The sequence below is a fragment of the Theileria parva genome, assembly GCF_000165365.1.
Source record: "Theileria parva strain Muguga chromosome 3 map unlocalized ctg_530, whole genome shotgun sequence".
Taxonomy (NCBI): Eukaryota; Apicomplexa; class Aconoidasida; order Piroplasmida; family Theileriidae; genus Theileria; species Theileria parva.
In genome coordinates this window covers 333,500-359,269 of record NW_876245.1, presented here as the reverse complement: position 1 = coordinate 359,269, position 25,770 = coordinate 333,500, and the positions used below count along the sequence as shown (strand labels likewise).

At 31.9% G+C, this 25,770-nt stretch overlaps 10 protein-coding genes across 10 annotated transcripts; 5 read left to right on the top strand and 5 right to left on the bottom strand.

Moving 5' to 3' along the window:
• Window positions 1-238: 238 nt before the first annotated feature.
• Window positions 239-2,847, top strand: invs (Ankyrin repeats (3 copies) family protein). Its single transcript, XM_758105.2, has one exon. The coding sequence runs from the start codon at window positions 568-570 to the stop codon at window positions 2,782-2,784; it is 2,217 nt and encodes a 738-aa protein (XP_763198.1). The 5' UTR covers window positions 239-567; the 3' UTR covers window positions 2,785-2,847.
• Window positions 2,848-2,944: 97 nt separating this feature from the next.
• Window positions 2,945-4,894, top strand: TpMuguga_03g00179 (PhoD-like phosphatase family protein; the record flags this gene model as incomplete). The annotated part of the gene is made up of 6 exons (XM_758104.2): window positions 2,945-3,276; window positions 3,386-3,511; window positions 3,610-3,895; window positions 4,008-4,266; window positions 4,369-4,528; window positions 4,671-4,894. Exons 1-6 carry the CDS (start codon window positions 2,997-2,999, stop codon window positions 4,892-4,894), a joined length of 1,335 nt encoding a protein of 444 aa, XP_763197.1. The 5' UTR covers window positions 2,945-2,996.
• On the top strand, window positions 4,894-6,000 carry TpMuguga_03g02605 (SAP domain protein; the record flags this gene model as incomplete). The annotated part of the gene is made up of 5 exons (XM_758102.2): window positions 4,894-5,275; window positions 5,335-5,569; window positions 5,609-5,756; window positions 5,791-5,830; window positions 5,932-6,000. The coding sequence occupies exons 1-5, from the start codon at window positions 5,165-5,167 to the stop codon at window positions 5,998-6,000; spliced, it is 603 nt and encodes a 200-aa protein (XP_763195.2). The 5' UTR covers window positions 4,894-5,164.
• Window positions 6,001-6,120: 120 nt separating this feature from the next.
• On the bottom strand, window positions 6,121-6,820 carry SRV2 (Adenylate cyclase associated (CAP) C terminal family protein; the record flags this gene model as incomplete). The annotated part of the gene is made up of 2 exons (XM_061305642.1): window positions 6,121-6,611; window positions 6,775-6,820. The coding sequence occupies 2 exons, from the start codon at window positions 6,818-6,820 to the stop codon at window positions 6,121-6,123; spliced, it is 537 nt and encodes a 178-aa protein (XP_061160975.1).
• Window positions 6,821-7,192: 372 nt separating this feature from the next.
• On the bottom strand, window positions 7,193-8,236 carry TpMuguga_03g00175 (putative integral membrane protein; the record flags this gene model as incomplete). Its single annotated transcript, XM_758100.1, has 2 exons — window positions 7,193-7,431; window positions 7,525-8,236. The coding sequence occupies 2 exons, from the start codon at window positions 8,234-8,236 to the stop codon at window positions 7,193-7,195; spliced, it is 951 nt and encodes a 316-aa protein (XP_763193.1).
• Window positions 8,237-8,740: 504 nt separating this feature from the next.
• On the top strand, window positions 8,741-10,219 carry TpMuguga_03g02570 (uncharacterized protein; the record flags this gene model as incomplete). The annotated part of the gene is made up of 9 exons (XM_758098.2): window positions 8,741-9,000; window positions 9,072-9,194; window positions 9,329-9,434; window positions 9,464-9,522; window positions 9,554-9,646; window positions 9,685-9,753; window positions 9,785-9,918; window positions 10,000-10,081; window positions 10,117-10,219. Exons 1-9 carry the CDS (start codon window positions 8,855-8,857, stop codon window positions 10,217-10,219), a joined length of 915 nt encoding a protein of 304 aa, XP_763191.2. The 5' UTR covers window positions 8,741-8,854.
• A 34-nt stretch (window positions 10,220-10,253) lies between these two features.
• cmtr2 (FtsJ-like methyltransferase family protein) lies at window positions 10,254-14,222 on the bottom strand. The gene is made up of 12 exons (XM_061305641.1): window positions 13,960-14,222; window positions 13,734-13,884; window positions 13,446-13,659; window positions 13,200-13,352; window positions 13,098-13,168; window positions 12,976-13,064; window positions 12,635-12,888; window positions 11,433-12,601; window positions 11,197-11,334; window positions 10,826-11,130; window positions 10,492-10,681; window positions 10,254-10,407 (listed from the first exon to the last, which is right to left on the bottom strand). The coding sequence occupies exons 1-12, from the start codon at window positions 14,139-14,141 to the stop codon at window positions 10,279-10,281; spliced, it is 3,045 nt and encodes a 1,014-aa protein (XP_061160974.1). The 5' UTR covers window positions 14,142-14,222; the 3' UTR covers window positions 10,254-10,278.
• A 36-nt stretch (window positions 14,223-14,258) lies between these two features.
• Window positions 14,259-17,354, top strand: CPSF73-II (Beta-Casp domain protein). Its single transcript, XM_758096.2, has 12 exons — window positions 14,259-14,834; window positions 14,866-15,004; window positions 15,097-15,482; window positions 15,584-15,750; window positions 15,829-16,183; window positions 16,276-16,317; window positions 16,383-16,495; window positions 16,537-16,626; window positions 16,657-16,764; window positions 16,876-17,131; window positions 17,161-17,234; window positions 17,267-17,354. Exons 1-12 carry the CDS (start codon window positions 14,552-14,554, stop codon window positions 17,339-17,341), a joined length of 2,088 nt encoding a protein of 695 aa, XP_763189.2. The 5' UTR covers window positions 14,259-14,551; the 3' UTR covers window positions 17,342-17,354.
• A 228-nt stretch (window positions 17,355-17,582) lies between these two features.
• On the bottom strand, window positions 17,583-24,893 carry TpMuguga_03g00170 (uncharacterized protein; the record flags this gene model as incomplete). The annotated part of the gene is made up of 4 exons (XM_061305640.1): window positions 24,340-24,893; window positions 23,473-24,252; window positions 23,297-23,402; window positions 17,583-23,235 (listed from the first exon to the last, which is right to left on the bottom strand). The coding sequence occupies exons 1-4, from the start codon at window positions 24,836-24,838 to the stop codon at window positions 17,583-17,585; spliced, it is 7,038 nt and encodes a 2,345-aa protein (XP_061160973.1). The 5' UTR covers window positions 24,839-24,893.
• Window positions 24,894-25,031: 138 nt separating this feature from the next.
• TpMuguga_03g00169 (uncharacterized protein) lies at window positions 25,032-25,751 on the bottom strand (the record flags this gene model as incomplete). Its single annotated transcript, XM_758094.1, has 1 exon — window positions 25,032-25,751. One exon carries the CDS (start codon window positions 25,749-25,751, stop codon window positions 25,032-25,034), a length of 720 nt encoding a protein of 239 aa, XP_763187.1.
• Window positions 25,752-25,770: the final 19 nt, after the last annotated feature.

Genomic DNA, 25,770 nt, shown 5'->3' with positions numbered 1-25,770 from the left:
TTAAAATGTATTAAAACAAATTTATTCATTATTTTAAAACGTTGATCCCTGTATAGGGTGATTTAATTAGATAATTCATTAAAGAATTTATTAAACTAATAATTGACCAAAAAATCTATTGGAAGATGTAAAAATACGTAATAAATAAAAATACTGAGTAAAATGTGTTAATGTTGGCTGAGCTACGAAAGTAAGAATACCCACAATGAATGGGCATGTTGGGGAATATACGTAATTTTTTAATAATTTCTGTTTATGTGTTAAAAATTATTATTCTATTAATTCTTCCTGTTTTTCCTATATTATAGCTTTTACACCCCAATATATCTAGCTCTAATTTTTCACCCCGATTTGTGAATTCGGTACTTTACGCTTACTTCTTTCACACTTTTAATGTTATTCACCCTCAAATCTATTATTTTATTGGCGGATTTTACCGGCTAGATTTATGGTTACAAAACCGCTGAGTTCATTTCGGAACATAGTACATCACATAAGTGCGAATGTGCGTAGTTTGGGGTATGCGCCATTTTCACAGATTTTTCTTCATTTTGGTTAGAAATAAAAATGACTGAAAAAAGTCACCGGCAATCTCGCAAAAAGGGCGCCGAATGGACATCGCATCAACCCAGCAAGCCCACAGGCGTATCTTCCCAACCCAGCGATTCCTTTAACTTCACAGATATGTTTAAGTCACTCCAAGCGTCGCAAGACGTTAAAAACGCTCAAGTTTTCGAAGATCAGAAGCTAATGTCTGAAATTGGGAAAATATTCTTCACCAGCATGATGCAGTTCAGTAGTATAATGAACTCAAGGAGTTCATCCAACAAAAATATTGCAGATAATAACCTAAAAAATAAAGGCAAAGTAGTAGGCCAAAATATTAATGCAGATCTTAACGGTTCTGGTAGCGTAAATCACAACACTGGCGATACAGTGGATAGGGATGTTGGTTTAACTGGTCAATATCGCAAAGCTAAGAATAAAAAGAGTAAAGTGAAGCAACAAGGAACATCAGCTTCAGGAAACATTAGTTCAGTTTCCCAAGATACAGTTAATAGAGATAATACAGCCGATAGTTCCAAGGTTAAAAGTGAGGGTATCTACCCGCAACTTACTCAAAAGTGTATAAATAGAGGAAAGGGGAGTGCATCAGTTAACACTTCCAAGTATAAACTGAAACAAAATGAGATAAATAAACCTAAACAGAACCATGAAATAAACAAATTGAGGGAAGGTGATGTAAATAAAGTTGATGAAGATGACATGAAAGAAGGTGATTACACAATATCAACACAACGTGACCAGACAGAAGTAAATTTGTCAGATTTCCAGGACCCAACGCCTAGCAATGAAGATGAAGAAAAACAAAAACTAAACTTGAACATTTATCGGTTTATAAATAATTGTGTTTCAGTGAATAGATTCTCAACCACTGATACTGTATTACCAAACGCTGCAGTAGAGGATAATATATATAATATACCGACATTAAACTCTGAAACAAATGATACCACAAACTACTCGTCAAGTAGTGATGTGGATATGTTGAATAACACGGCGACCGAAGACGTGTTGTTGATGCGTTGTTTTGGAGGTGATTTGGACAGTGTGATGAAGCTGAAGGACTGCGATTTGGAGTTCGTGGACCAAGTGGGCCGGAGTGCAATACACTACGCAGCCAGCAGTGGAAACCTTGACCTTGTAAAGTATTTGGTGTCAAACGGAGTTTACATCGACAAGAAGGACGTAAAGGGGTGGACTCCTTTATTTATAGCTGTGGTCAAGAATCACGTGGAAATTGTAGATTTATTACTAAGCTACGGAGCGGATTTATCCTTAACTTTGAGGCACCGATGCGCACCGACAAGGCTAACAGATGCCCACAGCCATGCAATTCACTTTGCAGCAATAAAGAGTAACCTTGAGATCACCCAGTCATTACTGAAGAAGGGAGTTGATATTAATCAGAAGGACTCTCAAGGCATAACACCCTTGAGTTATGCATGTTACAGAGCAAATCAGGAGTACGTAGCATTTTTGCTGGAACGAGACGCAAATCCAACAATTCAGGATGTTAATGGCAGGACAAGTTTTCATTCAATAGCGCTAGGAGGAAGTCTTGAGTTAGCTAAGCTAATGCATCAGAAGTTTGGAATACATGATACACAAGATAGATGGTCTTTAACGCCTTCAAAGTTAGCAGAAATAAGAGGATTTACGACTTTGTCGGAGTTTTTAAAGAAGGCTGGGAATGAAACCGCGAGATTTCTGGGCCTACCACAAACTGCAAACTCGGATCCAGACGACTCTGAAGATTCAATGTACCAACTCCTCTCATCAACAATTGCAAGTGCTCTCAACGAACCAAACTCTGACCAGATTTATCGATGCCTACTGCGTTTAGGGCCAGATGTGGTTAAAACTCTATTTGAATTGACGCTAAAGGTTGAGAAGAGCGGAGGAGTAACGACATCAGATGGGAAAAGACCCAAAACACCAGGAGGAGTTTTCTTCACACTATTGAAGCAGATGCACCTGAATAACTATATTACTAAGGAAGATTATGACTATATCAGAGCAGCTGAAAAAGAACGACTAAAATCTGTTAATCACATCAACAATGTGAATGCGAATAGTAAAAATTACAAGGGCAAGAATGCTAATATGAACAATACTCTAAACAAGGTTAATAACAACAATACTTTCAACAGAGTAAATAATAACAGAGCTGGCAATAACAAAGCCAGTAACAGAGTCAAGAACAAGGATAAAAAATTGTGACTGAATAGTTACACATTTTGAAAATTATCATACATTTAACAAGATATAATCTGATGATTTTTATTTTATGTTTTAAAATTATATAACATGCTGATATAGTATAGATCTTTGGTTTGTGAGTATCTGAAGCACCACACGGAGAGATCTTTTTTCCATAAAGTTACAATTACATATTCTAGTTATATTATTTATACATAAAAAGCCATAAATAAATGATTAGAACCGAGATGGCTATTTGTACTCTAGTTTTAATACATATCTACACAACGCTGTTCATTACGACGGCAGAAACATTCACAAAATCAGACTATGAGCAAAAATATAACACTAAGCTGGAAAAATTAAACGCAGACGAAGTACTTCATGAGCCTCTGAAAAAATTCGCTTACGGAAGCTGCCAAAGAACATATCCACAACTCAGGGATATATACAATACCATACTCAAATACGATCCTGACATTTTCTTCTTCACTGGAGATAATTTTTACACAGGTAAACTTAAAAATGGCTACACATTCTATATTTTATTACGCTTTTTTATACACCTTCATATAATACAAATATTTTATATATCGTTATGTAAGAGTGTATTTTTGAGTAGAAATGAGTTGTTGCGATGAGACGTGTATAGAAAGAGGGTACTTGAAGATGGCAAACTTCCCACCTTTTCAAGAATTTAAGAAGAAAATCAGGAAATTCGATGGCGTGTACGATGATCACGATTATGGTATTATTTACTCTGCACATCGATTAACTAACTATATGTTATGTGTACCTATTAACAATGTGTAATCTTTTCATAAGTGTTATTAATGATTGAAATAGGAATAAATGATGGAGACGCAACATTTAAGTTTAAAGATTTTTCTCAGAAGATAATATTAGACTTCTTCGAAAAGCCTGAGGATCATTATAGAAGGAAGAGGAAAGGAGTGTACTTCAGTATGTCGTATATTGACCCGGAAAATCCAAAAAATCATGTTAAAATTATTGGCCTAGATCTTAGATACCACAGAGGCTGTATGTATAATTGTATCTGTGAACTCTGTGGATTAACCTACGTACAATCGAGATTAATTATGATACGTAGACTGTTTAATTATATGTTCGGGTAGGCGAAATGCTTTAAGTTATTTTGCTATTTATCTACATCATTTTATAAAACTATAACAGTCTATAAAACTGCATAATTGTGTAATTCTAAGTTAATTTATTCATGTTAGAATTGGTTGTAAACATGACGCTGATGCGCTGGGCGAAGAGCAATGGAAATGGCTTGAATCGCAACTAGTTGACTCTGAGGCTACGTCCCATATAATAGTATCGTCATTTCAAGTATTTACATACCGCCCAATGGGTGAAAGCTGGGGGCATTTCCCAAACTCTAAAAAGAGATTACTAGATTTACTTGAAGCAACAAAGCCAAAAAAACCGATTTTCTTATCCGGAGACGTTCATTTTGCTGAACTCTTCGAAAAACATGTATTACAATATTGTTATAGTTATATATCTTCATCTATAAATAGTGTAGTAAAGAATAATATAGCAAGCAGTATGGTAGTCAATAGTTAAAAAATTTTTTAGGGACTTGTTGAGTTCACATCCAGTAGTTTAACACACAGTGTTTTACCATACAACATTTATGCCAATATTCTAGTGTACCCCTTTTATCTCAGGGTTAAAAACTACACTTACAGATATAACAACTTCGGAGCCATCGACTTCAATTATAATCACGAAGATGGTAAGTCAAATTACACATTTATTTGTGTGGAACTATGTTGTTGTGTAGTAACATATCAATAGTATAATAATAATAGCATACCAATAGTATAGTAATAACGGTTTAGATATAATGGAATGGGATGGATATATATATAATGTAGAGGGTGAAAAATGCCTTACTTATCGCAGTAGAAATGAGAACCTGTACGATTATGTCAAAGAACCAGATTCCGTGTTCGTAAACCATCAACTCATAAAGTGTTTAACCAAAGCGGAACTTTTTGTTAGAATTTTGTTGTACTCACCATTATTCGTCACACCACTGTTACCTTTCTATTTCCTGTTCAGAATGTTGCTCCGATTCAAAAAAGTTAAAAGCAAATAATCGCACTTAATTGTTTTGTATAACACCGAAATTTTGTATAATTATCAAAATTTCGTATAATTATTAAAATTTTGTATTATTAGTGTAATTTCATGTGAATTTGTACGATTGGTCTATGTGTATATTGGAATATTTTGTTGTGTAAACCATTGTATAAATTTAACCTTCCGTCAAGTAAATTCTCCAATTTTCTGTAATCTCGCTTGTTTTAATTTTTTGGTTCTAATTCACTCATGTTTTGTTGACATTTTAATTTTATAACACTGTTGTATGGATATCTTGTATGTATCAGAAAGAATGACCATGGAGTTTGAAAATATGACAATTCCTGAATTAAAAGCCGCACTGGCTAAAAATAACCTAGAAACCACCGGGAAAAGAGTATAATACGTTAAATAAGCATAATTAAATAAATACCACAAATATACATACTGGTGTAGGCGGATCTAGTATCAAGACTTTCAAATTATTTTAAGAAAAATCCCCAAGAAAATTCAAACGGAGCCCCTAAAAATTTAAAATCAAAGGCCGGAACTAAATCTTCCTCCAACAACTCTTCAAATTCCTCTACAAGTTCTGTCAATGGTGTTAAAGCTGCAACCACAGTGGAATCCTCTACAAAAACTGATAATAAAGAAGCAAAATCAGTATCTAAATCCTCAAGCTTAACAGAAGGTTAGTAAATTTATAGAAAATTAGCATTAACTTGCACAGGAAAAGAAGTAACAAAGATGACAATGGAGGAACGGCTTTTGCTAAGGGCAAAGAGATTTAACTTGGAGCCTAAAGCTACCTCCGGTATAAAGGCAGTGAAACTGGTAGTAAAAGAGGATCCAGAAGTCCTCAAAAAAAGAAGTGAAAGGTTTGTTTTTATTTTAATTGTTTCAAATTTCTAGGTTTGGAATTCCCTTAGTCACCAAGAACACTAACACTAAGGTAAACTATTAAATACAGATTAATGTAATCTTATATAATTTAAGTATAATACTAATAAATAATATATACATAGTAGCAATAATCCTGTATAATGGATTTAGACTAATTTTGTGGTTGATGAAGAAGAGTTAGCTAGAAGAAAGAAAAGATTAGAGAGATTCTCCTCTTAAATTACTATGGCAATGATGACATTCATTCTCTTGACTTATTACATGATGCCATTTGTACTGTCTGAGCCAATTGTTAAATATTATACAATATATAATATACATTTTACTATTCATACAATATTAAGCGTAGAGAGAAGACGGCTTAGTAACAACTTTAAGTTTATCATTAAGGGTATGCTCAAACTGTTCATGGAGAGGCTGTTCAACCCAGTCATCCTCATCAGGGTTGCCAGAAGTGTTCCTGTTAACGTTTACATTCATATCCCCAGACTTGCAGGAACTGAACATTATAGTAGAGGCGTTCTCTTTAGTGATCCAGAAACCAACTTGTTGGCACTTGTCAATGGAACAGCTTGGCAAATTAGTCTTAACCCTAACCCTAACATTTTGACAGTTTGTGAGTTCCATTCCAGAAATTAAAGAATTCACAAAAACCTCAACATTCTTACAAGCAATTAGGGATAAAGAGACCATCTTTTCAGGCATCTTAACCTTCACATTGTTACTCTCACATATAGTACAGCTCTGATTCTTCGAAACGTTTGACAAATCAACCTCTTCATCATTGTATCCACACACATTCCAGACCTCACCTTTCACCTCAAACGTTCCTATAAACAATTATCAAAATGTACGTGATAGTATGTATGATAGAATTTCTAATAATGTATGTAGTAATGTGTAAAACTGTACACATTTAAGAGAGAAAATGTGAAAAAAGAAAAAAATAAATTTAACATAATTTTACAATTTTTAAAATAAAAATAAGGAAACCAATAATTGAAAGTAGATTTGAATCTAAAAACTTACTAGGAGCCATGATATATAACCTGAATCAGAGTATAAAATGATAGATTTAAACAACCAAAATATAAATTTTATGAAAAATAAAAATTTAACTTAATTTATACATAAATTAACAAGGTAATGAAAATTTTATGAGTAAATTCCCACAAGACCCATTCATCGCAAAACTAGTAAGTGAAGTAAAATATATAAATATATGTTTAGCAATAAAGAACTATATTACAGAGAAGTTTAGGCCATTTTTGACCTAAAAAGCTTAAATCCATTACTAATAAAATTTAAAAACGAAAGACTACTGATAACGTAATAATTTTCTCAATATTTTACACAGAAAAGTCTAGTTAAAATAGTGTAATAATCTCCTGATAGTGTAGAGAGAGTGTGTTTATGCGCTCAGAAGTGGAGTTTCTTCATTTTGTGTTTGATTTTGGCTTTTTCTGAAGACGCCGTTGAACTTGTCAACAAAGACCTTGTTCATATTGTCGAACTTGTTGGAGACTTCCGTCTTGAACTTAAGGAAGCGGTCGTAGAAGAAGAACTTGACGACCAAAGCGATAACTAATAATACAACCACAACTACAAGCCAAACTTTATAAGCCCAAAGAGTTGACATCAGCTTTTCAACTACAACATATTTTTAGGGATAATCAAGGGATAACTATTGGTATTTAGGGCTAATTAAGGACAAAATAACTATATAAAGTTAGTAAAAAGTACATCGTGACTCTTCCAGAAGTTCTGTAACTTCGGTGTCACCTTCGTCATTATCGCTTTTGAGTACGAAAGCCTTGACACTTGGCTTTTTACCCTCATCCACAAGGTCCAAATCTGTCTGATCGTCGTCATTCATTACTAATAGAGTTTCATCTTGTAGGAAATTCATGGGATCAGGTTCATAATTGTGCAACTGTATCAGACTTCCAAATGTGGTAGGGGATGCTATGGATTTACCATAATACGCTCCAGTTTGTAACAGTGACTCTCCTTGTTCTTGCCAGGCATCGTCGAGATCCATTTCATTTACAAATTCATCGGCAGATTGTTCCGTAGATTCGTCTTCGAGGAATGAGTCATCAAAGTTTTCAGAATCATCAGAATCATCATCCTGAAGGAAAGACTCATCCTGATCATTACCCCAAGCATCAGAGTCCAAGTCATCCTCTTCAAGGAATGATCCTTCATCCCAGTCACTCTGAAGTACGGAACTTTTATCAGACGAGTGCTCAAGGAAACTGGACTTAAAATAGTCTAAATCGTCATCGTCATCTAGATCCATGCTCTGCTCCATCTGTAGTAACGAGAGCAGGTTAGGATCATAGTTCAAGGAGTTCATTCCGTCGTTTAAACGCCCGTAAAGAGCTCCAGCAAACTTTGTTGAATTTAATAAAAATCCAAGCAAAGCTAAAAGGTTAATTATTCCAACTCTCATTCTATTCTTTCTATTTTATCAATTATTATGTATTATGGAATATTTAATTAACATAAAATAAAATTTACTTAATTATTCAGAATAATTAAGTGTAAAATGGAATAAATAAGTGATAAAATGTATGAAACAAGCGATTTTGGCCTACTTCGAACACCACGAATGTCTAGGGTATGGAGGTGCACATCATATTATGGAATTACAACTGTTTGGCATCTTAACTAGGGGTAGAATCCAGATCGAAAAATAAAATATAATTTAAAAAATCAAATAAAATTAAAATGTGTAAAATAATTAACATCAAATTACGACTTTCTCTTGAAATCAGGAATTTTGTCTAAAAATACATTAAAAAGATTTTAAACTGGATTTTTATTATTAATTAGAAGTATTTTTTAATTTTCCAACTATTTTAAATTACACCTGTTCATAATAAATTGTACTATGATTTCTTTGATAGTTTATAATTCCCACTTCTACGTACCCATTTGTATAATTATATGGTTATAATATTCTATATGTACAATATTTTAATTTTTTAATATTTTTTAAATATATTTTATTATTTTCCCTCAAACTTTGTATTATTTTCCTTTATAAATTCATGGAATTGATAAATTCATGTTAATGTATAATAAAAATTACCTTTTGAGGCCATGTAGAGCTTTTGCCGTTTTTACTAAAAAATCCTCCAAGTCTAAAAAACCAGATTCCAATGTGAAAATCCTCGAACAACTACAACAATATGATACTCCACTTACATCAACGTTAATTCTTGCACATATACTCATTTTCATTATAAATCAATTTATAAAAGTAATATTAATAATTGGTTTAGAATTGTTAGTAGCGATTCTGGTTCATCTGACTCGAAACCATCGAAATATGAACCTAAACCTGGTTTTGTAGTTCCTACCAGATTTAGAATTGGCCTCAACCAAAAGATTTCTCAACATGATATGTATTTTTAACTTAATTTTACTTAATTTTATTAAAATTTGTTAATTTATTTTGTTATAACATCAAAAATAATACTATAACTCGTCTCCTAAACAATATATATATATATATATACTGTTATACATATTGTTGTAGGAATATTAAGTATAGTAGAGATACTGATTGGAACTATACTTATTCAGACTTCAGTGGCTTAAGATATCCAACTCTGGACACTTCCAGAAATAGAAACTACTGGAAGGTATGTGTAAAACTTAAAACAGTGCATAGGATTCTGGTTTAAACAGACTAATTCCACGAGTATTCCCAATAAAACTTCCTACTCATAGGTTTCATGCTTATAAAATAATCTAGTTTTAGGAAAGTAGACCCGTTGATGAGAGAATATATATATTTCCTGCACACACTTGACCCTGGTAGATTTAGAATTGAGAGAATCGCAGAGCGTTACGGGTACTATATATGTGTGTAAAAATCTGAAAAATTTTTAGTTTCAGAGGTGTTACTGTATCTAAGATAATAAAGGAATTCAGTTTGCTTTACTATATTAAGAGAAATAAGTACCTTTTTATATTAATAATTCCATACTAGACTTTGTAATATTGAAGATAAGAGGATTGATCTGGCAGAACAAAGACTACAAATTAAAGAAGCTTCATATAGAGATAATGTTGGATACATACACACATCCAATGAACAAGAAGACCATGAACTAGAATACAAAGGTATAAAATTATACTATACAAATATACACTATAAAAATTACCATTAAAATGTATAATACCATAAATTCATTCATTGTTTAGGGGATAAGGATACAGTTGATTGGTTATATAGGCAGTCAGTAATAGCAGAATCTATGTCTTCATTTCCATATCCATCAACCAGGTAATTAACCCCAATCCTAATATAAATTAACTCAGAAAACCATTTCCCAAAAGAGTCGAAGTTGACTTAACTGTAAAAAACGAAAAACACGTTAAAGTTATCAACTGGATTGACCCAACTGATAAAGTTATCATTTAATCTACTAATTTAAAATGTTTTATCTGTTATATACTTTAAAAACAAGTATAAATATTATTTTAATTAAAATCATCATCAAGATTATCGTCAGACCAGATTGGCGAGTTGGATTCAGATTCACTTTCAGTAATTTGAGGCGAATCAGTCATTTTCCTTTTAAAATTATTCACGGTACAACTTGTCTCATTCTACACCAATTTTCATTAACACAAAATGAATATAATAATTATCAAATAATAGTCAACTAGTGATAATAAATGAGTAGAAAATACCTTATATTGTAGTTTGAGTAGATGTACTTCACTTTGATCTGGCAGTTTGTTTGGATATAAAATGTCCAATAATTTAAATTTGTTTAAAAATTCCTTAGACCCGTTCAAATGCTCTTTAATTACGTTTTCCTTATTTAACAACTCACTCAGTTCCTTATTCAACAATAAATTATTAAAATCATACAGTTTCCTAATTCATAATTTATGAATGTTTAAGTATATAATAATTCATAATTTATAAATGTTTAAGTATATAATAATTCATAATTTATAAATGTTTAAGTATATAAATATTATATAATATATATAATTATTTAAAGTAGTATTTCATTACTTTGCGATTGTTGTAAAATGAAATGGTTTAATAATTTGAAGTAGAGTTTGGTGAGTTTTATGGTGCAGAGCTAAAGCGTCCCAGAGGCATTGGAAAAAATGTCTGCAAATGGAGTTATCTTTATCCTTGTAGTTTTTACAAATGACGAAAACCTCCTGAGACCAGTTAACAACTGATTCAGGTCTATAGAGGATAACTTCGTCAAACACAGTTGACAGACAACATAAAATCCCAGTTGTGAATCTGGTAAACAAGCTAAAAATCCTCAATACCAAATCACCATTATCATTTAAACAATTCAATGCCTAAAATAAAAAGTGAAAAGTGGATGAGTTGGTTGGTATTTAAAGATATAATTTATGGAAGTGAACCTGAATTAATTGAGCCACTAGGATGTATTTAGTATTTAATTCCTTATATAACAGTTCCCTGTAATTGACATTGTTGTAGGGGTCACAGAAGATGAAGTCGCAGTTCCTCTTCAAATTAGACTCCAAAATTTCACCGATCTAATAGTAACAATGAATCACATACTTTAATAACATAATTTGTAAAATATAAATAACATAAGTTACCAAATACTAACAAGATGATGTATAGAACTTACGAGTGATTTATATGATTGGTTGGAATTAAATAGGTTGTAGTAGTTAAATTCAAAGCACAACTCGATATTGCCATCACCGGGAAAATTATTCAATATAGTTTGAAGCTCAAATATGTTCTCAAAAATAAACAAATTTGACCCATTGACACTGTTGTTCATGTTATTAGTACTATTGGGGCTGTCAGAGGTGGAGTTAACTTTATCATGAATATTAGTCGTCTGGTTATATATAACTGAGCCAGTAACATTATATCGTTTCAGTAATGAAACGGATGGAAACTGCTGGAAATCATTAGAAGTAATCTCCAAATAATATTTGTACCGGTTAATGTTTAGAAAATTCTTAAATACAAAGGCCAAATGAACAGTGCACGAGTTGGGAAATGAGTTTAAGTCGGTCAAGGCCTCACCGTAGGATGAGGATTTTTCTAAACACTCCTGAAGAGTCGTCAGAGGTATATTACTGCAACAGCAGGATTTTAGATATATTAAGTAAAATAAAAGATCGTTGTTGCAAAAGAAACTGAACTTAAAATCCTCACAATTCATGTTCCCAATACCGAACCAATTCTCCTTAAGATATCTCTGGTTCTTTAAATCATCCAATAAACTCTCATAAACTTCTTCATCCAGTTTAAACAACAATTCCACTCTATCGCCAGAATCGACTCTATTCTCCAACAATTTAACTTTAGATTTATTTACAAAGTCAACAACGGCCTTGATAGACCTGACATACTCCTCCACGTTATCTCCGTCATTTGTGTTCAAATATACATCTTTGGCAGTTTTATTTTCAACTCTCTTTCTTTGGAGAGAATTGTACAAGTTGTAGTACTCCTGCCGGTCCTCAAACTTCGAAAAATAGTTCTTCTCCAAGTGCCCCAATGAACAGGTGTCTTTGCCTGAAATCAAATACTCTCCAAAATGCGCTCTTTTCACTAGTCTGAACTCAGGGCTAATTGGCACAATGTTAAAATGCTTAATAAATGAGTTTGCGAATTCCCTCTTCTCCTTATAGTAGGGATTTTCGTTTAAAACAGTTTTATACAAAGATAATGCGTTTCTCAAGCTCCTGAACTGGATCTCAGCAAACATCCTGGCGCAGTCAGCAAATTCAGCTCTAAATGCAGATGGTATCCATTCTTTGGGTATTATACTCATGTTACCTATGAATAAGATTTTTCTAAAAATAAAATTACTTTGATTGGTCGAATATTGATCAACGAATTTACATAGTGAGGATAACAAAATCGACGTGATTCCGTTAAAGTCGAGACAAATTACATAAACTTCCGAGTTGGCTTCCCTTGACAAGAACGGTTTATACACTTCCAGCCTTTTAAAACACAGACTTAAAAGCGCGATAATCGACAAAGAAGGCTCCTCAAACAAGTTAAACATCTTAATAATAAAACAGCCACCAACTCTCAACAGTCCAAGTGCACAAACAACTCTATCACATTATTACGCTATTATAATATTATAAGACGATATATAGTAGTATAATAAATTATCTAATTATATAGGGCTTAGATAGTACTCAGCGAATTTTAAAGGTGAAGTTAGTAATTCCTGATTATTTGGATCAAATTGACAGTTAAATGAGCCATCAGCTGTGGCTAAATCAGCCTGAGAAATTTAATGAACTAGTTTTTAAAATACCAATAAGGGTTGTTTTGACTTATTGTATCTTCCAGGTCTACTTATGTGGTCCCAAATGTACTCAATATTACCTGAATTCAAGATGTTAGTTTAATTATTTACATGATTTTGTTATGTTTCCTGAATTATCATAGCCTAGGAGCCAGTTCTGGTAAGTTTCTTTCAGGAGAATATCTTCTGCCAGAACAACATTGTGGTTATTACCCTCGTAATAGGGGTTCAGAGAAGTTGCAAACCATTTCAATTCTCCGTTATCTGGATATTATATTACATGACTTAGGAGTATAAGTATGTATGAATACATAGCTTAAAGTTATAAAAATGTGTAAAAGTTAGGTATAAAAGTACAATTTTTGGATTTCAAATTGTGATTGAGGGAGGCAATGAAGGCACCAGGACATTCGGAGATATGGACTGAAGTTAAAGTACCGCCTTCAGTTTTAAAATTCGGTTTTAGATACTCAACTAATTTATAGACTTCCAAAATCTCGTAAAATTTAAGCCAAGCGTTTGTAACTAGCTCAACTCCGGACTCATTTCTTCCGTTAACATTCAGTTTCAGCTATTAAAATGATTATACTAGTTTTATACTAGAATTTAGGATAAAAAGTATATAAAAGTATGTAGAAAGAGTACGTCGGCTAAATGTTTAATGACTAGGGACGTATTGTCAAGTAGTTTTGTATGTGTCGACCATTTTTCCAAATCAACGTCATTTAACACATTTCTCAAGTCATTTAGCATACATTTAGTCTCGTTTAACTCATCAATTTCATATCTCTTGGTTCTACACAAATTTGAGAATCTATTTCCTCAATTACATAATTATCTTAAGTAGTAGGAATAGGTCTAGAATAAATACCTTCCGACAGAAGAATTGATAATATTACAAATACAGGGTTTTTTCTTAAGAATACATTTGGAACAAGGATTTGAGCTGGGAGGAAATATTTTGGTATCAGAAAATAACCTATTCAAATTACTTCTGAATACGAATCTCTTATTATTGTGTAGAGTCTGATTTGATCCTGACTGTGATGACATAATTAATATAATGTATCTGTTATCTTAAAATAACTGATTTTTATGAGATGGGGAATGTGCAACTACATTGAGTGATTCCTAGACTTAATTCACTTTTAATTAGCTTAATTTTAGACAAATCAACCTTTTATTGGTTTTAAAATTATTTCAAGTTTTATTAAATTTTAATTTCCAACTATTGTCTATCATATCTGAAATTCATTCGATTTCATGATTTTCTTCATTTAATAAAAAAATTTCCATATCTTCTTCATAATTTCCATTTTAAAATTCAACTTTAAAACCATTTTCACTTTTTCCCCTATTTTTTCACGATTTATTAACTTATTTTATTTGATTTAAATTATAATAATCGCATATAATTATGTATTTTAACTTTTAAACTAGAATAACAAGCCTCTATAAAACCAATGAGCTCTGTTGATATAACAGTGCTTGGAGCTGGGCAAGATGTAGGAAGATCATGCATAGTAGTGACATTTCCATCCAAAAGAGTTATATTTGACTGTGGAGCCCATTGTGGCTTCATAGATCAAAGAAGATATCCTGACTTACAGCTTCTGGGTGATGTTAATGAGTATAATTATCAGTTACAACTGATAGAGTCAGTTAAAAAAGAGGAATTTCCCGTAAAAAGTGCTCCGGATGACCCATTTTCACATGAATATTCAGATAAAGGTGTCATAAAACAGGGTAATTTTTACAAAATTATAACAAATTGTAGAATTTGATAAGGATACTTATATGAAAAATGCATTAAAAAAGGCATTAAAGAATGTTACTAATAGTGTAGACTGCTCTGTAATATCACATTTCCACCTTGATCATGTAGGAGCACTTCCATTCTTAACTGAACACATTGGGTAATTTATACCATACTATTAGTTTATCTCAACTATATACCATTTTTTACACCATTTAGATATATAATTCTTGTGATTAAATTATGATTTAGATACTCCGGACCAATATATTTGACATATCCAACAAGAGCACTTTGTCCCCTGTTACTTAGAGATAGTGTCCAAGTTACATCTACTAGAACAGTTCCTGATGACCCAAACACAATTTCTTCAATTAACGCCTCGGTTAAGTCACTTCTTAACTGTCATACAAACACGACATACAACACTGATAAGAGAAGAAAGATAGAAGAAAGAACGGATCCTTGGGGGTACTCTTTAAATTCAGTAGCAGAATGCATGAAAAGATCAATTCCATTACAGCTTAGAGCAACTGAAACCGTTGGTAACTTAAACCTGGTACCATATTACGCTGGACATGTACTAGGGGCCTCAATGTTCTTATCAGAATGTGATGGATTTAAAGTACTATATACAGGTAATTCTCTATACTACAGTATTTCTAATTGTATAAATTAGTTCATTTCATTTTATACAATACTATTACTATTTGTAAAACAGTATAATATATTTTATTAGGAGATTTTAATACAATACCAGACAAACATTTGGGACCTGCCAAAGTACCAACTTTGGAACCAGACGTTTTAATTTGTGAGTCGACATATGCAACATTTGTTCGACAATCAAAAAGAGCAACTGAAATGGAACTATGCACAACAGTACATGACACACTAATAAATGGAGTAACTACAACTACACAATATCTAATTAATACTAAGTTTACCCTATAAACTATGTGAACTCAATAAAAATATGTTTAGGGGAAGGTATTAATACCAGTGTTTGCAGTTGGAAGGGCGCAAGAACTTGCAATCATCTTGAACAATTACTGGAATAACCTATCGATTTCATTCCCCATATACTTTGGCGGAGGATTGTCAGAAAAGGCAACAAATTACTATAAACTCCACTCAAGCTGGACCAATAATAATAGCATAACTAACCTTAGAGAAAACCCTTTCTCACTGAGAAATTTGCTCCAATTTGATCAGTCATTTTTAAACGACAATAGACCAATGGTTCTCTTCGCAACACCAGGAATGGTACACACAGGGTTGTCACTCAAAGCATGCAAACTCTGGTCTCAAAATCCAAACAACCTTATTCTCATACCAGGTTTTTTTAGTATAATTCATTATTTCTATAAATTTATTATTCATTCTCACTGATTATTAACTATAATTCAAGATAATTAAATCTTTGATTAGGATATTGTGTACAAGGAACCGTAGGAAATAAGTTAATAGCAGGTAACTAACTGTAACATCAATATATCCTATGTAAAATATTTATTCAAAATTAATGTGGAGTTTAGGAGAAAAAACTATTAAAACCAACATTGGAGTGATGAATATAAAATGTAAAGTTAGATATTTGTCCTTTTCAGCCCATGCCGACTCACCAGGAATCCTACAACTGATCAAACATGTATTTTTATATAAATATATAATGCTTAATTATATTTTTAGATAAGGCCCAAAAACATTGTTTTTGTACATGGAGAATTAGAGTCAATGAAAAGATTTTCAAAACATATAAATAATACCCTTAAGATACCGGTAACTTTATTTAAAAATTAAATGTTGTAGGTATATTATCCATGTAATGGGCAAACAATAAAATTTACTAAAGATACTTCTAAAAATGATATAAGAGAGGTTTACGTACACCCAAACATATTAATTCACAATGAAACAGTAATGCACACTATAGTTACCAATATTATAGTTATAACGAGTCTATTTAGTCATGTAATATACCCATTAATAGCATATCCGCTAATATCTTAGTTATGAATATAATTTTAGGTGGTCTACGGATTTAATTTGAATAATAATATTTACTTGTATAATAAGGAAACTTTGTTGAAAACCCTAAGCAATGAAGATTCCAGGGTTGGAGATGTTGAGAAAATTGTTAAATCTACAATGCCGAAGATAATAAACAGGGTAAAACTGACTGTTACACCAGACCAGTTTTACAAATTGACTGAATTTATAGCTAAAATTATACAAAACTCGAAAGTGGAGGACAAAGATTACACAACCAAGACTAGTTCTGAAGGTACTTTTAAGCCTTTTAAAGATTTTTAGAGTTAAACTTTAAGTACTCATCACTCGAGTTGGTATATAAACATGATAATCTGACAATCCAGTGGAACCAACACGTTAGTTACACCATAGTTAATTAGTATTATAGGACATAAACTACAAATTGATTAATTTGATTGTGAAGTTAACCTTAAAACTGTTAGAAAACTCCTCTAACAACTGATTTTAATATTTACCAAATTTATACTCCATACAACATACACAAGTGTGTAGTGCTAATAGTATATATTGTATATACAAAATTTATAATGGCGCTATTATACACTATGTATACTCGTGACAGTAGAATACATATATATAGTGTACAGATAAATAAGACTACACTAGTGATTTATAATACGTCCATGTATAAAACATGAGTATGATAGAGATATATAAAATATACCCTTAAATTTGGTAATATATTAGTGAGACACAACATTTGATAAGTGTTGCAATTGTTTGTAAATGTACAGCTTGAATTTGGTGTTGTTGATTAACTTGCACAACTTACTTAAAACTACATTGCAAAGACTTTCATAGTGAATTAAACAATTTCTCCTGATTAACTTCAAATTCGACTCCAGCTCATGTTCATCAATTTGGTTAGACTGGTGATCGAGCTGAAGGAATTCTGAGTTTTCAGAAATGTACAGTGATGATTTTGACATTATAAACACACAAAATTTGATACAATTGTACAGAACATCGTCCTGAACAGGTTCTCCAGCAGGACTTTCCTTTACTTTATCATTTAATTTGTTGTTTACGGCATCATTAGGTTTGTTTGAAGTGGAATTAAAGGAAAAGTGAGTATCAGATTGGAACAGGTTGACCTTGATAAGTTTCGAGTTTAAATATCTTTGGAAAGTGATAAAACGATAAACGTTGTTTGAGAGGAACAGAAATGAATTCTTGATAACATCCACACTTTTAAGTCTGAGGAGACTTAAGTTTTTACCAGAAACTTTGGTGAAATACTCTTCCAGAGAGTCTGAATTGTACATAAAATTACTCTTGGCTCTGCCGTCAACCATAACATAGTCACTAACATCCAACAGCACTAACAAATCTCCACAAACACTAATATTGGACAAATCGCTACTGTTATCAAGTTGAGTAGCGGAATTTCCCAAATTGAGGTTAAGATTATAGAATTCATTAACGTCAATGAATTCCTGAGAATGGTTTTCAAAGGTGGGTTTACTTTGGAAAAGAACCTCGGAGCTCTTTTTATCCAGCTGCAACCTCTTGATGTTTTTAAACTCCTCGTTAATGTTCGCCGGAACTAAGATCCCTTCATCTTCATTATTGGGTATAAAATATGATAAAATATACAGCAAATAGAAACTGTTACAAACACATAGGGTTTTCTGACTTGGTTCTTTAGAATATTTAAAATTACAAGTTGTATCCGGAGTTTGATAGCTTGGAATTGTAGAATTACATATACAAGCAGTATTACTATTACCCATAACAATTAAGGCTCTTATTACCTCCTCAAACAAGTTAGAACAATCCACACTATAGCAATTGCCAAAGAATAAGGAAATAAATAATTTGATGTACTTGTTACATATCTTTGACAGTCCCTTACTATCTTTGGACATTATTGCTACACAGGTTGGATATAATAAATAAGTTTTCAAATTATCCACAGCCAGGGTTTTGCTAATTTTAACTCTTGAGGAAATAGTATTTTTAACAGTTATATATCGTAATATTGAGCAGTAAAGTTGTAAATACGAGTGCCTTAGCTTCTTTCTAGTGAAAAAAGTCTTATTCCTGACAATAGTGCATATCATTTTATCAACATTATCATAGTAGTTTGCCAGACGATTATTTGTTATTATCCTAATAACCATATGTATTACCTTCATATAGTAATATAAAGATTTAGTTTCTATTTTCTCATCAATACTACTGGTTAATGAGCTTATAAGTTGGTCAAAGAATCGTTTTCTAACTTTCTCAACCTTGTAATACAAATTGTTATACAAGTTATAATACGGGTTAATTTTGGTTGTATACATATTCTTGAGATAATAGTACATGAGCTTATAATTGTAATCAAGTGATTTTATTATCTTTATAACCTTCAAATCATACCCAATTAATGATTTGCACTTGATCAGTTCAATTATTATCTTCAACAACACTTTCATACTACTGGTTTCCATATTTCCCGCATCATTACTATTCTTAGAACTGTTATAGGAACCGTTTTCTGAACATTTGTTTTTACAATGGAATAAGTTGAGAATATAGTCAAGAAGTGAGTTTAAAAGCTTTGAATTGCTGCTTATGATGGCAATACTGTAATATAATATTGTATTATTGGCTGAAACATCCTGTTGAAGAATAGATTTCAAAAGTCTAATGATTTTTTTATCCAGATTTTCCTTGATTAAGCCTGAAACGCTACTTGACATGGCATTCACGTATATAATAAGAAGGTTTACATATTCACTATTCTCACTTAACAACTCAAAATTATTCTTGAATATACTTACATTATACTCTATTATACACTCCAGAGTCTTAATACTATGTTCTTTACTAAGTTCCCTGTTAGAAACAGTAGAATTTTCAACGTTTTCAACGACCTCTGTATTCCCAGAACTACAAGAATCCAATTTAAAACACTCTTGAAGCTGTTTACTGATAAATTGTTGAAGGTAATCGAGTAATAAATCCAGCAATTCCTCATCTTTGATTATCATGAGTATCACATTTGACTGGAACTCCAAATTATAACCAAACAGTATGTTAAACAGAATGCTAATATTACTCTTGAACATGTCAATTAGGAATAATCTCAAGAAAATTGGTATATTATTACTCTGCAAGTGTTGTTTAAACCTGTTAAATACAACTAACAAAATCGACTGAATCTGATGTGTTGACATCAAGCTCATATTCTGCTTCAATATTTTATGTATGATTTTAATTAGTGAATTTGATACGCAAGTTGGTCTTTCCAAATAATTTACCGCCAACATCACCAACTTTATGCTCAAATCTTCCGGCATCACACTAATTATAGTGTCCAAATTATTTATGACGTCCGACTTTACTACTGTTTCCGTATTTGCTACTGCCTTGTGTTGTTGAAATAACCGGTAAAAAATACTAATCAAGTTAACTTTCACATTGTAATCATGGCATTTGAGGACATAACACCATATCATCATTAATATTTTAAGCCAGTTTTCTACACTACCCTCTGTACTCAGATCAGTATAACCGTAGTGTGAAACCTCGTTTAAAAATGTAATCATTATGTATAACCTGTTTTTGATCAATAATTGCTCAATCTGGTTATTATTACTCAGTATTATGGCGATTATTTTATAAAGTATGTCCCAGTCTACACCATTATCCGAGTCAATAAGTGCGTCAAAAACACTTTTAAGGTAAAATTGTACGATTTTTACCTGGTTAACTGAGCTGTGGAAGTTGTAGCAGAAGGAATAATTAAGATTAAACTTGGCTACATTAACGAAAAAGTAATAATCACACCAGTACAGTATGTAGTATAATACCATATAGGGCTTCTCTGACCTTGTTAGTGACTTGTAATGTGGTCCAAATGATGACAATAACATGAAAGAGTAAAATGACAAAAGCTGTTCCTTTTCAGTTACTTCTCTATTTACATTATTTATGTTCAATATTTCATTTTTTTCATACCTTTCCACCATACTGTTGGGATCCAGTTTAAGGTTACTATCTGACAATTTCAATATTACACCAATTAATTTATTAAACAATACAGAAATCATTTCGATATCTCCGTTAACACAACTGTTAGAGTGCGTTAACAGTATCAGACGGTTAAGTATGAATTCTTGTACTGAAGATTCAGTTTCGTTGTTGAACATCAATATCATTGGTGATATTATATACTTCTCAACCATGCTTTCTGATATATTGTTATCATCTGGTTCATTAGATTTCTCTTTAGCCACAAGTAAACTTGACATTTTATTATATCTCGCACTTAACACTTCTTCAACAGATTCTTTACTATTTACCAACTCACCACTATCAACTACTTTATTATTCATAACAGACCCAAACTTTGCATAAACATGCGTTAGTGCTGATAATAAAGTTAGTCTAACTCTTTCAGACTGTAAATAAGCTGAAGTCTTCCCGAATAATGAAAATGATGAGTCTTTTGGAATGTTTTGAACCATAATTTGATACAGTTTTGTGCAAAGAACCCTAGTGTTATCTTTACTTGCCAAATTACTTATACAAATGCTGTTCAATACTAAATATATATACTTCATTTCCATGGTATTACACCAAAACACACTATCATCGCCAGTGTTAACTGTATCATATCGGAAGTGTGTTAGTTTTTGTTTCTGGGCTAGAGCCAACTCTTCCTTACCTAGTGTGAAAGTACTTGTATTTGTGCTCACATTATTAATCACAGAGTTTATAATATCAGTTACACTATTATCCAAAAAACTCGACTGTTTAGTGGTTGAATCAGCGGAAAAAAGGCATATTATATTCAAAATTCCCAGATTTTGAAAAGTACTCAAATCTGTATCAATCACTATCCCATTCACCTTTAAACTGGATGCAGGTGTATTTACGCTGTTTAATAGTATATTACTAGAAAACGTGTTCCCTGTACTCAAAAACGATGGATTAAATAAGAAGGATGTTGACCTGTGTAAAACAGGTTTATTTTTAAGCTTCTTCATCACTGAACTCATTTGGTTAATAATTTTACCACCATCCACATTGTATAATCCATTAAGTCTCTCAATTATTCTTGATACATTCATCATATTTACTACTATATCTGTGGGATACACATAGGTTTCATCTATCTTGCTAATAATTTTTACTCCTTCATCAGTTAAACAGAAGTAATCCAGTGTGTTATAATCACCTAAATCATTAACCACAACAGCTTCATCGATCAATAGTTTAGATAAACTAACATCCGTAGAACCAACTGGTACAAACAACAGTTTATAGAGTTTTATTAGAAGTTTAGAGGAGTAATATGCTTCACCAAAGTAGTACACTGGGTCATGTAGATATATCATTGATAGAATCAACAAAATTACCAAGTTCTCTTCTCCTAACACTCTCCTTATTAAGTCCTCTCCACACCTTTCAAATAACTTATCAAAGTACATAAATATCGTTAGAAGATTTCTTTTAACATTACTTGTTAATTTGTTCATTAAATATGAAAGAAAATGTTCCGGTGAACTTCTTATTATGTTATCAATACAGTCTTCTATAAACTCAATTTGAACTGATGGATGTGTTGTGAGAAGCTGGGCTGTGCTATTTGGGTCATAATGATACATCAGGTGGAAAAATGTCTGGTCAAACTTGTTGTCATTGAATAACTCCACATTACTTTCAATCCGTTTCTTGATAACCATGTTTATTTTATACTCGAATATATAATTGATTATATAATAAACACTCTTCAGCTTCTTACTTAACATACTATTTTGTTCCAGTTGATTATAGTTTGAGTAAAAGGAAATGTACTTTGAAGAAAACAAGATGTTTATGAACTGTACAATTATATAAAAGGAGTATGTGTCCGTCACTGTTATGCTCAGTATGTTGTGTATATTATCTATTATTTTATACATCAGTATACTCTTCTTTTCACCAAATCCACTATTATTCTTCACTAGGTTGTAAGATTCACCAGTATCAACTAAACCATTACTTTTTAAAAGCGAACTATTCTCATTATTAGTTTGACTATCCCTTTCCACAGTAAATGTACAGGAGAAGATATAAAATGACAAAATCACACTCGACAAAACATTTGAAACAAGTTTATTATACAAAAATTCGCAAAGAACTAAACACGTTGAATTTATGCTAAACAGTATCCCAAGTGAATTTATTATGTGGTCAATGTACACATTGTCAATCTCATTGACAGAGTCAGTTGAACTTGAATGACTGGTGACAACAGAAGTATCCTTAGAAGACACCGCGTCTTTTAGGTAGGACAACAAACATTTATTATTACTATTATACAATATTACCAGCATCGAAAACAGTATATTACACAGACTACAACGTTATTAGTAGTATCTAGATAAGGATGCAACTAGGTAAATATCTAGAAACAAACTTGTGGGAATTAGTATAAATGTAAAATTGATTATTATTGTACAAGATTTGCAGAAAGACCCTCAGGCCATAAACAAAAAACTTCGGCGGAACATTACACAGAACATCTAAAATCACAATAATAAATAAGTATGATAACAGTGTATAAAATATTCTAAGGTATAGGACAGAACATACTTGGATTTGAAAACAGTGATACAAATTTATTGGTCAGGTTGTTTGAGCTGATTTTATGTAATTTGAGCCACAAATTATCGTTAACTTTGAGATTTGGCACATAATTTAAGAATCTGACTATGATACACGTTAACAGGTTGAGTGAATTATTCCTGAAACATTCAGGTGAAACGTACTCTGAAATGATCACCAAGGAATACAGTAGTTCCAAACATGTATTATCATACGCCGGATTTATGTATATCTTTTGCAAGTAATAATCCAACATTAACCCATACAACGGTTCCAGTATATTCTTGATATTTTCTATATTAGGTCTACTCATCTTACGAATCATCTTATTATCCACATGATTCACACTATTTAGGGAATTTACACTATCATGAGTATGATTTGGCATGTTAGACTGTTTTAAGAACCGATTATATATATTATTTTCCAAGTTCAAAGCCTCATACATAGTTGAATCACTAGTTATTTCATTACAGACTTTGGAAAGTGTGTTGTTATTCAAGGAAGAAAAACGACCTAATCCAATAAACCTTGAATAGGAATTTGATGTGTAAGGAACTGTCAGTATCATGTTAGAAATTGCATACAATAGTGATGAAAGTTCCTTGCAAATTTCCTGGTTCTCCTCCTTAAAAACATCCTTATTATACAACGACATTAGGTGACTTGAAATCAAAACACTCTTCACGTATGAATTGTTTGGAACTGAGACACAAATATGAGCCAAAACCTTCACATATATACACAAAATCTCGAAATAATTTTCTCCTACAAATTTGTTAAACTAAAAACATTATTTATATAAAAATTTATATAATTTCAATAGATATTTTAATTATATAAGTTAAAAAATACTTTGATTTATATCTTTAATGGATGCTAATATAATATCCACTGAGAACGATGGGCAGAGAACAGTTGCCGCGTTAACAATTTCCTTCATTTCAAGATGCCTTTGGTCAGTAACCTTCAGGAACCTAATCTCCTTTAAAACAAATAAAAGTACTTCCTTAACAGTACTGTTTGGCACGTTTTTCAACTCATTTATGCACTTTTTTAGGAAGCTTAGCAGGGAATGTTGATGCGTTACTGTTGTTTTCTGCACTTGTAAGAAGGTTAAAACCGATTTTAACACTAAATCTGGCTGATAAAGTGCAAACTTCATCAGAGTTTTGACCACGACCTCCTTCGTCTTCTCATTGTTTTCCACTAATCCGTCCAAAAGTGAAAATAACGGTTCATCTATCTCAAACCCGTCAATTTTTCCATATTTGCTAGGGTTTGGGTCAGATTTGAAGGAAATTTGTGATTTTTTCAAGTTCGACCTCCGACATGGAGGTTTGCATACTTTCATTTTTTAAAATCATTGAAACAGCCATTAAATATAGTTTAAATTAATAATATCTACAAATTCTAACATTTTATAAATCTAATAAAAATTGTACTAACATCTGTCAACATCCACACGGATGACAATCTGGTACACATTAAGATTATTACATGAACTTCAAAGTCAACACATTTAATTTTAAAGTTAACTTTTAAAATTACAAATTAAAATTTTCTTCATTCTGAGAGGAAGAATTGTTCTTGGGGTAGAATTTCTCAATTTCTGACTTGTATAACTCTAGTCTTGAACTAAGATTCTGATTCTGTCCCTTCAAATCCTCTATTCTCTTCTCTAACTTCACAATTTCTTCTGTGGCCTTAAATTTAGGCCTTTCAAACTCTTTATTCTTATTCTTAGAATGTATATGTTTTAAGGAGACTATACTCAGGTACTGAGCTGCTATAATTTTTCTGTAAAGATCATTCCTTTTCTTTAACAGACTTAAACACTTTTTTACACATTTATCTTCTCTAAATTTCATCAATTTAATTAAATTTTCTGTATTTTCCCAGATAATACTATCTCCTTCACAGCACACTTTAATGATTAAATCCTCCTCTTTATAGTAGTTTCCCGGTCCTGGAATTTGTTCGTAACACTCTTCTAATATTTTGTTCTCCATTTCCAGCTCTTTCATCAGACATTCAATTTCTGGATCACTGGAATCCTCCTCGGTTTGCACAGCCTTGGAATCTCTTGAAGGTTTCTTCTTAACTTCTTCCAAAATCCTTGATATTAACCATACATAATACTCACTTGTTACTTCACAATCTTTTTGTCCTGTTTGCAGTGCTGATTCCTCTAACAATTTGCCAACTTGATTCCATAAATCCACTTGATCAATGTGTAATCTACTTCCCAGCAACTCCCAACTCATTCCTGAATATATAACGTGT

Coding starts and splice junctions, on each gene's coding strand:
- cmtr2 (XM_061305641.1), bottom strand. CDS start 14,141: ATGTCATCACAGTCAGGATCAAATCAGACTCTACACAATAATAAGAGA. Junction 13,885..13,959: donor ATCAATTCTTCTGTCGGAAG/GTATTTATTCTA, acceptor AAATTTGTGTAG/AACCAAGAGATATGAAATTG. Junction 11,131..11,196: donor TAGTGGCTCAATTAATTCAG/GTTCACTTCCAT, acceptor TTTTTATTTTAG/GCATTGAATTGTTTAAATGA.
- CPSF73-II (XM_758096.2), top strand. CDS start 14,552: ATGAGCTCTGTTGATATAACAGTGCTTGGAGCTGGGCAAGATGTAGGA. Junction 15,483..15,583: donor ATTTAAAGTACTATATACAG/GTAATTCTCTAT, acceptor ATATTTTATTAG/GAGATTTTAATACAATACCA. Junction 16,496..16,536: donor TCCTACAACTGATCAAACAT/GTATTTTTATAT, acceptor TTATATTTTTAG/ATAAGGCCCAAAAACATTGT.
- invs (XM_758105.2), top strand. CDS start 568: ATGACTGAAAAAAGTCACCGGCAATCTCGCAAAAAGGGCGCCGAATGG.